The sequence below is a fragment of the Budorcas taxicolor genome, chromosome 3 (genome assembly GCF_023091745.1).
Source record: "Budorcas taxicolor isolate Tak-1 chromosome 3, Takin1.1, whole genome shotgun sequence".
NCBI classification, from domain to species: domain Eukaryota; kingdom Metazoa; phylum Chordata; class Mammalia; order Artiodactyla; family Bovidae; genus Budorcas; species Budorcas taxicolor.
This window is the reverse complement of record NC_068912.1, coordinates 40,705,100-40,718,059: the sequence shown is the minus strand read 5'-3', so window position 1 is coordinate 40,718,059 and position 12,960 is coordinate 40,705,100. Positions and strand designations below refer to the sequence as shown.

The 12,960-nt window shown below is 32.0% G+C and overlaps 1 protein-coding gene across 1 annotated transcript in view; it reads right to left on the bottom strand.

Moving 5' to 3' along the window:
* The window catches only part of COL11A1 (collagen type XI alpha 1 chain), a 222,042-nt gene that overhangs the window by 137,841 nt on the left and 71,241 nt on the right, over window positions 1-12,960 (bottom strand). Inside the window, exons 8-14 of the mRNA XM_052638265.1 lie at window positions 11,613-11,867; window positions 10,844-10,906; window positions 9,242-9,283; window positions 8,010-8,072; window positions 7,328-7,402; window positions 3,761-3,844; window positions 1,687-1,743 (exon numbers count right to left, since the gene is read on the bottom strand). Coding sequence (XP_052494225.1) covers window positions 1,687-1,743; window positions 3,761-3,844; window positions 7,328-7,402; window positions 8,010-8,072; window positions 9,242-9,283; window positions 10,844-10,906; window positions 11,613-11,867 — 639 coding nt within the window. The remainder of the gene's footprint in view (window positions 1-1,686; window positions 1,744-3,760; window positions 3,845-7,327; window positions 7,403-8,009; window positions 8,073-9,241; window positions 9,284-10,843; window positions 10,907-11,612; window positions 11,868-12,960) is intronic.

Sequence of the window (12,960 nt, the reverse complement as noted above, 5' to 3'; positions counted from 1 at the left end):
ACAGAACAGCTCAATTTAACAAGTTTTCATGGATTCTGTTCATCACTGCCCTTACCCTATATAGATCCACTAGATTTGTATTTGTCAGGATGATAAGTAGGAAAGTTCCTTTAATTTTAGAGATTCTAGATGGATATTTTAAAATTAAACAATAGACAGTGTTTCCCAAGCATTCTTGAACATAAGATTCAGCCTGCTGCATCATTAAAAGTATATTTTGTCAGTTCCAACCCTAAATCTACCTCTCCAACTCTGAATTTGCCTCATCAGAGTCTCAAGTTCTAGGCTCCAAGAACTTTCACTTTTAATAAAATATACACATAATTCTTCCGCCCCCATATCTATAAAACACCAGCATATTGTGGTTTTCCTCAGTCATGTAAATTTGTTATTACTAACAAGCAACTAAACATTAATTCTATTTCTTCCTTTGTTAACTGACATAAACTCTCATTTCTTTATTATATTTTGTAAGGCAGAACAGTAAAACTATATGATAAATACATAATAATGCATTTAGAAGTGTATAATTTAAATTCTGTGGAACATACTGCCAGAACACATGTTCCACATGAGCTCGTATGATTGAGTATATAGCCCTGAAAATATATAAAATGCTATAAAATTTCAAGAATGAATTCAAAGAACTATAAATATATGGGAAAATACATAAAAAACACGAATAAACTACATGAAGAAAACTAGCATCCCAATAAGGTCAATAAAACAGAATTAGAAAACTATTTAATTGATCAAATTTGAAAAAAAAAAGTTTTGCTGTGTCCAATCAGCAAACCAAAAATAAACTTTTAATGTTAGGTATATAATTTCTATAAATATCATTATTTCAATAAAGTATATTGTGCATATAAGATCATATCAAAAGCATAGTATAGCTTTTTATATCAAAAACAATACTTAAATTATAAATTATTCCATTAATCTTGAAGTCAATGTAAAATTAGGCTGGAATTTTTCAGTGTTCTTTTCTCTTTAAAAAAAGTATGACTTAGAATCTTTTGCTCTGTGTGTGTGTGTGTGTGTGTGTGTGTGTGTGTGTGTGTGTGTGTGTGAATTGCTATAGTCCTTAGCATTTGGTAAATTTCAAAATATTTGAGAATATTTTTAAATATATAGACCACATTAGCTTGTCAGTAAGCTTATAAGGAAAAACAAAACACATTTTCCAAGAGCCTCTGAAAGACAAAATAGTTTTTCTAATATCTGAAACAATTCATGAAATACTATAGGCAACTTAAAGTTTAAGCCACATCTCCTGTTTTCTCCTAAGATTATGGACAATTTTTCATTAGCCTCATATATTTTTCCTTCTTTAATCAATTCTTTTTAACCTAAAATTAAATCTCAAGAATTTATTGTAAAATTGAAATTCAATAACTCTATTGTACAAATAAATAATACTGTTTGAAAAGTTAATAATTGCATATGTGATATAATTATATTTTTCATTGTATGATTTGAGAACGTCCTACTGCAATTTTTTCATTAAAATTTACTGAGGACTGAATTCAAATACCTTCTTTGAAATGGAAACAAAATGAAATGCAAGTCTATTTATTTACCTTACTTTCACTAGCCAGAGAAATGAAAACTGCCTGACCAAAGCTGCACAAGGAACTACGAATACAGGAACTTAAATATATAAAATCTTATTGGATAACCTACCACAGGACCTGGTCTTCCAGTCAGACCCATTGGGCCAGGTGGACCTCTCAGAGCAATCTAGAAAACAAAATAAAGCAAATTCAGGAATGCTACCTTGGATGAGCATATTAAATCACAATAATTATTTGTACAAGTGGCCCTTGAGTAACAGCCTGATCAACAGAGGCATAATTGCTATGTAGAAAGAGTGTTTGATTACTGAAGAATCATGTTTCTAGAATGACAATGACATAATAAGTATCAAACTTTTTTTAAACTGTTGCAACTTATACAGTCTTATACTATATATTTATGATTTATCTTATGATACAAGTAAAAGTAGATTTTAATATCTAATAAGAAACAATATCTGATCATTTTTCTACTCAAATGTACATTCAGAATATTGCATAAATTTGTCTTCAATATGTAGGTGCAATTCTCATTGAAAATACTTTCAGTTGTGAACAGTTTGAGATGCTTTTTAAGTAAGTTTTCTAGCAGTGTCTTATGAAAAGCTATGACAATTCAAGCCAAATAAAAGCAAAATTGATCAGGAAGTGTTAAGATAATATGGCTATTTTAACAAATCTCAAATTTAGTGCTTTATGGAAAAATACATTTATATTAAAAAATCATAGGCATAATAGACTTATTACATGCACTGCCGACACAATATTAGAAATGTGAAATTAGCACACTTGAAAAGCTGGAACAATTAGAGTAAAAAGATAAATATTTGACAGATGTTAAATTAGTGTGGTGTGCTATTTTTGAATATTAGTGATTCCAAAGATGAATATTTAGATTACCATAGCAGATATAAAAATATTGCAATAGAAATAATATGTAAAATCATATTAGAAAAGTGCATGAGATGAAAACAGTAATATCTCCAAAATTACACTACTGACTCACCATGAGATTTTTGACAATACACTTCTTAATCCTTGAGATTAAATATCTGAAAAATTGGAATTATAATGCTTGCTACCTATTTCCAAGTAGATTAAAAAGACTAATAAAATTAGGAATTCAATGGCCTAATAAACTATTTAAGCTCAAGTAATTACCTAAAACTTGTCCAAAGTAATATAATTTATAGGTTGTATGCACCATTAGTAAACCAATTTAAATATTTTTAGACTTCTATCATGTTAAGACCTAATAAACAAGTATTTTAAATTTTCATTGTCTTTATAAATGATGTAACCAAGCAATAATTTATGCAGTCATAAATTTATGATGATAAATAGTTATCACCAAAATGATTTATATCACTTAGGAAGCAGGAACTCATATCCATACCACTGTAAGCCTTTTATTTCCTTTCTCCTTGAAAAGAAAACAAGACTATACTATGAATAAAAGTATTATATCACTTTCAACTCTTTCCTGATCCATTCCTTTGATTTCTTTCTTTATATTTTAATTGCAACTGGAACAAATTTAAAAATAAACAATTTTATATTCTACAGGTATGCAGATAGTGGAAAACTTTTAGTTGACAATGAAGTCTGAACTGAGCAGATCTGGGAAAAATAAAATATAGATTACAATGTTTCACACAGACTGCATATTTGAAGATTTCTTTCCTACACAAGAATGCCTAAGAAACTGAAATTTCTGGATTAATTGGGATATGCTGAATAATCTGTAAGATTAGGTGGAAAAATTATTTAAAAGTTTACCCTCTTTATTCATTGATCACTGACATACGACATACGCCTTAGCAGGGAAAACTGGATGTGAAAGATAAAGGGTGTGATGTATAAATCCACCATCAGCCCTCTTTGAATAAAATTAGAAAATGTGTGTGTTATGGTTTGTGTGTTTTAGCAAGAATTATGTGTGGTAATACTGCAAAGGCCAGTCATTTAAATTCAATATCAAATAAAATATTCCTACTGGAAAAACAGATATTTTCTTAGCATCTTCTCCATCTAGATTCAATATACTATATAGAATTTCATTCATAATAGTAGCACCCTCCAGATACATAAACACACACCGCACACACTCTCTCTCTTTCTCTCTCTCTTGTGTAATTGAATACATAATCAGGTTATGGGACTACATGTTGGTCCTTTCTTACCCGAGCCTGCTGAAGAATGGCCTGGGCCTGAGCTTCCTGAGCAGAGACGGTTGGTCCTTTGGAACTATCACCACCATAACGAAACTAAGAAAAGATAATAACATACAAAAGCTCAAAATCAGACTTTCTCAAGTAGGTGCCTTATACTAGTTTAAACACTACTTACTTAAAATGATGGGATTTTACAAAGTGTGAGGTAATTCCATCATGAATCATACCTTGATTTTTTCTAAATTTTCCTTTTATTTCTTATGAAAGTTCTCTAGACCATTTTAGAAGAGACATTTTACCACATTTAGAAGAGACTACAGAATCTATAATTTTAAATTCATAATTTTTAAAAACACTGGAATAAGCCATCATCCATTTCTTTACCTGCACAAACGCTACCCACTCTATCCACTCATTTGTGAAAATTCTAAATGCACTCAGTTCAACAGTGTTATTGATTAACTGCTATTTTCTGAGCAAAACCTCTAGAATCTCTGTGAACACAGGAAATCTTCCTTGAGATGGATTCAGTTTGTTTCCCTTAAGTAATTATACTAGGAAACATCCTTTCTGTATCCCTTCATAAAATGCTAAAGCTCCTTTTTATTTTTAACTCAGAATGCAGGATGAATATGTTTCCCATGCTATATTATTACTTGAGTCTATATTATATTTAAATAGATAAACCTATTTTTTTCACAAGAACTTAGGCAACTTTATAAATTTTTTTGAAGTATATTTGATTTACAAAGTTGTGTTAGCTTCTGGTATTGCAGAGAATTAATATGTATATATATGCTAAATATATGTGTATTGCATATTTTCTCATATTCCCTTCTACTATGATTTATTATAATTGAATATATCTGCCTGTATACAATAGAACCTGTTTATCTTTTTTTCTGTATAGTAGCTTTTATCTGCTAATTTATCTCTCTACCTTTCTTCTCCTTTAGTAAGTACAAGCTTGCTTTTTAAGTCTGTGAGTCTGTTTCTGTTTTGTAAATAAGTTCATTTGTATCATGTTTTAGTTTTCACATATAAGTGATAATGTATGATATTTGTCTTTCTCTGTCTGACTTACCTCACCCAGTATGATAATCAATAGTTTCATCCATGCTGCTTTTTATTAATAATAGCTGAATAGTATTCCATTATTATATACATATATGTTACATCCTCTTTATCCATTCATCTGTTAATGAACATTTAGGTTGCTTCCATGTCCTAGCTATTGTAAAGAGAGCTGCTATGAACACTGGGGTACATGTATCTTTTCAAATTTTAGTATTCTCCAGATATATGGCTAGGAGTGGGACTCTTGGGCCATATGGTAACCCTATTTTAGTTTTTTAAGTTTTAGTTTTTTAAGGAACCTTTATACTGTTTTCCATAGAAGGTGCATCAATTTACATTCCCAGTAACAGTGCAGGAGAATTTCCTTTTCTCCACATCCTCTCCAGCATTTATTATTTGTAGTCTTAAATGGTGGCCATTCTGACTGGCATGAGTTTATATCTCATTATAGTTTGGATTTTTATTTCTCTAACAGTTGGCAATGTTTAGCATCTCTTCTCGTTCCTATTGATAATCTGTATGTCTTCTTTAGAGAAATGCCTACTTCAGTTCAGTTCAATACAGTTGCTCAGTTGTGTCCAAGGCTTTGTGATACCATGAACCGTAGCACTCCAGGCCTCCTTGTCCATCACCAACTCCCGGAGTTTACCCAAACCCATGTCCATTGTGTCGGTGATGCCATCCAACCAGCTCATCCTCTGTCATTCCCTTCTCCTCCTGCCCTCAATCTTTCGCAGCATCATGGTCTTTTCAAATGAGTCGGCTCTCCACACAGGTGGTCAAAGTATTGGAGTTTCCACTTCAACATCAGTCCCTCCAATGAACACCCAGGACTGATCTCCTTTAGGAAGGACTGGTTGGATCTCCTTGCAGTCCAAGGGACTCTCAAGAGTCTTCTCCAACACCATCAATTCTTTGGTGTTCAGCTTTCTTTATAGTCCAACTCTCACATCCATACGTGACTACTGGAAAAACCACAGCCTTGACTAGACGGACCTTTGTTGGCAAAGTAATGTCTCTGTTTTTTTAACACGTTGTCTAGGTTGGTTATAACTTTCCTTTCAAGGAGCAAGCGTCTTTTAATTTCATGGCTGCAATCACCATCTGCAGTGATCTTGGAGCCCAGAAAAACTAAGTCAGCCACTGTTTCCCTGTCTATTTGCCATGAAGTGATGGGACTGGATGCCATGATCTTAGTTTTCTGAATGCCTACTTAGTCTTTCCATCTATTTCTTGATTGTGTGTGTGTGTTTTGTTTTGGTTTGGTTTTGCTGTTGTTGTTATTAAGCTATATGAGACGTATATTTTGGAAATTAAGTCAGTGATGGCTGCATATTTTGCAAGTATTTTCTCCCAGTCTATTGGTTGCCTTTTTGTTTTGTTTATGGTATCCTTCCCTGTGTGAAAGTTTATAAGCTTGATTAGGTCTCATTTGTGTTTTGCTTTTGTTTCTATTACCCTGGGAGACCGACCCATGAAAACATTGTTATGATTTATGTCAAAGAATGTTTTGCCTATGTTCTCTTCTAGAAGGTTTATGGTATCATGTCTTACAGTTAATCTTTAAAACATTTTGAGTTTATTTTTGTGTATGTTGTGAGGGTGTGTTTGAATTTTGATTATTTGAATATTTGATTAATATTTGGCTGTACAACTTTCCCAACACTACTTGCTGAAAAGACAGGCTTTTCCCCATTGTATATTCTTTCCTTGTTTTATCAAAGATTAATTGACCATGGGTATGTCAGTTTATTTCTGGGCTCTCTCTTCTGCTCCATTGATCCATTTGTCTTTTTGTGCCAGCATTATGCTGTTTTGATTACTGTAACTTTGTAGTAAAGTTACTTTCCTGTACTCTGGGAAACTTATGTCTCCACCTTTGTTCATTTTCCTAAGTATCGCATTGGCAATTCTGGGCCTTTTATGGTTCCATATATATTTTGGGATTTTTTTTTTTAATGCTACTGATAGTTATGTGAAAAACAACATGGGTAATTTGATAGAGATTGCGTTAAATCTGTAGATTGCTTTTGAGTAGTAAGGTCATTTTAATATTAATTCCTCTGTGCAACTTTAAAAAGCAATCTTAAGGTAAAACAAATAATTTGGGGTCAATGAATAATAACAGTATAAATATATGTTATTTAAAAAGTATCAGCTAGTGTCTATATGGTGGTAAAGAGTATAGTAATTTTATATAATACATGAAATGCATGCCACCCATATGACTCACGATAAAGTACACAATTAAAAATACTAGGTCCTTTAAACTTTATTGTCAAAATATAATGAAATAATAAAGGCTTAGTTCTACTGCAAAGTTAATATTTACCAGAATTTTGCTTTATTAAATTATCCAGTTCCTGGAGGCTGCTTCATTTCAAGTATCTCTACCTCATACAGTAGATTTTTGATTGATCTATAATATGATTCTGCAATGTTTTTCAACAATAGGATAACAAAACATCAGGTTATCTTTATAACAATAAAAATACATACCGGTAACACTAACATGGTACCAGGAGGACCAGGTAGACCATCAGCCCCTGGTAAACCAGGACGTCCTGGAGGACCCTAGGGAAGTAAATGAAATCATCAAAATTAATAAATAAACTTTGAATGCCATAACTCTACATTACCTAATTTTTAATTTGTCCTCTACTCCTTGGCTAATCTTATTTTACTAATAGTAAGTATATCTAGAGAGGACTGTATTTCACTGCACTAGTTTTACAGAATTTAAATGATACATAAATTTATTGCTACTCAAGGAAGAAAAAAGGGATTTTGCAAGAAGAGTTCCTACAGACTTAACATTAATAGTCTATTTCACCATGTGACCCAGGACATGATCTTCAAATTAGATGCAGGCTTATTAACTCATTCTACCAGCATTCAGCTAAACATTCGTAGTAGTTCCTGGAAAATATGTCTTAATTCCAAAGGAAGAACTTGCTCTAATGTATCAGGTTCATATCAAAAAAAAATGATTATAAATAATGAAAAAATTCTCACTAATGCATATTCTCTCCTCTCATTTTTAAAATTATAGTTAGAAAACTTAAAACTTTGCACATTGAACTCACATGTTATTCAAGTGAGAAGAATAATATCTTAAATTTGTAGAATATATTTTAATTCTTTTTATTTAAGTTGCATTCTTTTGAATTCCTTCACTTACCCTCTCGCCAGGGTCACCAGGGGGTCCAGTGGGGCCTTGTAGACCTGGAGGACCCATGAGACCCTACAGAGAAATAAACCATGATGAGTCAGATTCCTGAATTTATTAGTATTGAGGCAAATTCATTCTACCAAACTCAAAGACGAACTCACTTATATTTCATAAACAAACACTTTCTCCCAAACAACTGGCCTATTAAACTTCCCATAAAAAGAACATCATATGGGCCACTTTATAGCTAGCTCAACTCTTCCTCTACAAGTTTGTTCTCAGGGTAGACACAGACATTCCATGGAAGAACAGAAAAGGAGATCCTGCCAATGTACAATTCCTGAGGTGGAAGCTGGTTTCCGGCTCTTGTGAAAGAAATGGTATACTCATTCAATTAGACTGCAAAAATGTGACCACAAAGTTGAAATCTAGAAATCATTTATCTTCTTCTATGAGTGTAAGTATTTATAGGCAGGGGTATAATATATTTAATTCACATGACAAGAATTTAATTAATTACACAAAAGAAAGAAGATTTCTTACAAAGTCAGATCAGTACAACTCCCTGACAATAAAGACACACTGATGAGTAACAACAGCCTTATTAAAAAACGACAATGGAAGCTGATAATCACTACATTCAGCAGTACAATAAAGGCAGCAATAGTCTACTTAAAATTCTCAACTCCATTCATTGAGATATGCTTATACCTATAAAAAAAGAAAGAAGGCATTTATATATTTTTATGATTTTCAGGTACAAAGTTGAAGATGAGGTTAGAAAAGTCAGAGATAATTAAGCAACTAAAAATATTTAAAACAAAATTTAATTTCATATTACTCAAAAGAGTATCATTTGGATAGCCAAATCAGAAACTGATTTAAGGCCACTGGCTCCTCTAAGTACTTGCCTCTATAATTCAATACTCAAATGTGTGTGCGTGTGCTTAGTCGCTCAGGAATGTCTGACTCTTTGTGACCCTATGGACTGTAGTCCACCAGGTTCCTCTGTCCATGGGGATTCTCCAGGCAAGAATACTGGAGTGGATTGCCATGCCCTCCTCCAGGGGATCTTCCAAACCCAGGGATCAACCCAGCTCTCCTGCATTACAGACAGATTCTTTACTGATTGAGTCAGCAAGGAAGCTCCATACTCAAAATATATAAATTCAACAGTATAATAGAAATCTTATATCTGATTTAAAAAAACAAGACAAAAATAATCTTAAAACATTACATACCGCAGGTCCTGCAGGCCCTGGTGGTCCTTCAATAAGCATGCCCTACAGTTAAAGAAAGGATAAAGACATTACTAGGGCAATGGAACCCCTAACCTCTTTTGTAATTGGTTCTATCAAAGTACCACATCACAGCACTTTAAAACGTGAATTACCTGCTCCTACATACAAAGATAATTACAAGCATTTTTGCACTGGGAGGGAGGAAATTCAAAACAATAGAAGACATAATTCCTGTCCTGAGAAAATCTATGAACTAATTAGCAAGGAAACAAATATTCATATAAGTAATATTACAAAAAGAATATACTAAGTGCTCCCCGAAAGGGCAAATACATTTAACCAAATTTTTGCTAGCAGCCAGAATAACACCTGGTACATAGCAAGAACATGATAAATATTTGCTGTGTGAATGAAAAGGTGGGAGAAAGAGCACCTAAGCACTTTAATTCAGGGAAAAGGGAGTAAAGTCCATGTTAAAGAATTGGGAATAAATGTAAGTTCTTAAATAGACAAGAAATAGAATACTATTTCAGGATAAGAACCCAATTCTAAAAGTTTATGATTCTACTCCGAAAATTGTCTTGTCATTTTAAAAGTTAGTTGTAACTTTGCATAACAAAGACAAATTTATTCTGAAATTGTTTTTAAAGATGTTGGTGAGCATATGATGTGCTTTTTCAGATTTTGGAGTAATAGACTACAATGTTCTTAGAGATGCAGCTTTTTTATGTTTATCTTCCTCCATCACTTAAAAAAAAAAAATTGTCCTTGCAGTTTCTGAAATGATTTTCATGAGCTTGAGGTAGTTCAACATACTTCCTTTATTTCTAATGCAATGCTGCTGCTGCTGCTGCTGCTAAGTCGCTTCAGTCGTGTCTGACTCTGTGCGACTCCAGAGACGGCAGCCCACCAGGCTCCCCTGTCCCTGGGATTCTAAAGGCAAGAACACTGGAGGGGGTTGCCATTTCCTTCTCCAATGATTTCTAATGCAATTCTTACCCCCAAATTGCTGATTAAAGAGAATGATAATAAAATTGATTTCCAATAAGAATTTGCTTCTTACCAATTCACATAAATCTGAAAAATCACTTTTCTTCCAATAGATGAAAAGGAGGCAAATTTTAAAAAGAATGTTTTCATATAATTAATGATGTGATTTGGATATGAAACAAATAAGTACTATGTTAAATAATATATTTCTAATTATGTCAAGTCACAGTGCTTAGAGGAAAAATTACTGAATTGGAAAATAGAAGAGACAAATTCAGGTCATAGATCAACTACCAAACATTTGAACCTCAGGAAAGTTACTTAAATCCTTTTGATCTTAAGTCCCTTTAGTTATAAAAGGAAAGAATTAGATTAAAAGATTGTCAGCTATTATCAAATTCCAAAATTTTCTGCCTCTCTGTTTTTTGATTTATTGAAATTCTGCTTGCCAGAACTGGATTTACTAACTCACTTACTTGTGGCATTATAAATGTTTAGACATACAGAATTTTCAGTGGTACTACATGAACATGCATAATAATTTACAGCAGTGATAGCTCATGATATAAATGACTGTACCAACCTTTACAACGTATTCACACCAGTACTTACAGGTTCAACTACTGCTGGTTCTCCTTTCTGTCCTTTTTCTCCATATGCACCATGGCCATTAATCTGTTGAGTGAAAAATTCAAGCAGCCTGTCTTTAAGTAAATAAGGCTATTTAAGTATTTTTAAAAAGGTTATTTAATCATATAAGTGCATGTAAACAATCTATTAAAATATACTTTTTAACATAGAAACCAATTAAAGTTTTAAATACTGAAAATATACAAAGGAAAACACAATAACATTAATGCTAAACCTTAAGTGAGATTGAACAATTGCTTCTTAAAGACATATTATACAAAGATAATGATATCTGTTGACCTCAGTTATTATTCCAAGGCAATAAACAAAAAGTATCTTCAAATTAAAATCAAAATAATAGAAGTGGTAGGAAGAAATTAGTAAAGAAGTTCAAAAGTTTAAATAGTAATAATTATAACAATAAAATGATAATATGATGGATTACTGAACTTCACCTGATAAGAAAGGTCAATTAAACTGTTTAAAAGTTAGAAAATAGTCTTGGTATCCAGAATGACAATGACTGATTTAATCTTATCAGTGCTATTAGAGATTATTCTTTCAAAAGAAGACTCCAGTAGTATGGCCTGAGATCTCCATGAGGAAGAATCTATCAAGATCTCCTAGTAGTGATCAACATTCATGATTTATATAAGAACAATCTATATTGTAAACCTGAAAAGACACGAAGATGAACATGAAAATATACCAGAAATAAGACACAATGACACAGAGCATAATACTGACTTACACTTGTTTCTGTGATATCTGTTTCTGCTGGAACACCTGGACCAAATTCTTCATTAGTGGGGCTTGTTGGTTTATCTTCGTATTCCTTATATTCATAAAAATCATATTCGCCTAAATCTCCATCTACCAGAAGATCAGAGTCCCTGCCGTCTATTTGTTTGTTTTCATATAGCATATCCTCAGAATTTTTCCTCTGGGAATCATAATCCTCTCCAGTTAGATATTCTTCAGTAAATACTTCTTCAACTGGATTTGGCTATTAATTTATGTTGTAAGGAATTGGAGAAATGAAGTTTACTGTTAGTAAAGCAATGTAAGCATTTGCAAATACAGTTTGATGGCATGTGATGGGAAGTGGTTTGAGTACTACTCAAGCAAGTCTGAAGGCTGGGAAAGATAGTCTTTCAACGTCATTGAAAGGAATATTTTTGTACATTGGAATGCACAAGAAAATATTGCTTTCAAAGCACTTTTATCAATAAACTGCAAATATTCACATAGATTCAACATGTGTATTTGCTTGTTCATTGGAAAAAGCTTGTTATGCAATTTGATATCTACTTTATAATTTGACTCAAATAATATATATATATGCAATATTTAGTTAAAGCTTAACTTAATTTTCAGATCTCAAAGAACCTCATACTGAAATATAATTTCTATCAGGAAAGCTGTGTAAGTTTGACTCTCAATCCAAAAGTAAAATATTAATGCCAATATTGACATTTATCATTGCAATATTTACTCAGAGCTCCAAGTATTTAGTGCAGTATTATATCACAATGAGTTCTTTAAAGCAAAGAAAATGTAAATTATAGTGCTCAAAATTCAATACAATAAAATAGATGACTGTATAGTCTCATAAAGAGTATGAGCCTATTCACTTAAAAGTAAAAATTATATCAAGATTCTAATGTGATATAATTATATCAAAACTACTCACAGAGATATAGAAAAATAACACTAGTATAATTTCTCTTTCATAAATAATTCCCCATTAATAGCATAAATCTGAATAACATTCTTTAGGTAATTTTTGATCATGTTATGATTTTGATGAAGTTCAGATCAAATAATGTATCTTGCTACTTTTAAATTTCATCTTGAAATACTTGTTTGCTATGACATAGCAAATCTAGATAATAGAATAATACTTAATAATAAGTATGTTACATAAAGTCATGTGAATGAAAAAAGTGGTTAATGATTAATTCAGCAATTGTTAACTAAAATAAAATGTCCAATAACCATATTTTGTATTCTTAGACAATGAAGATATACTATTATTACAGAGTACATATTATCCAGAATCAAAATAGTACTGTGCTCATAGTTCTGAGTTAAAAAGT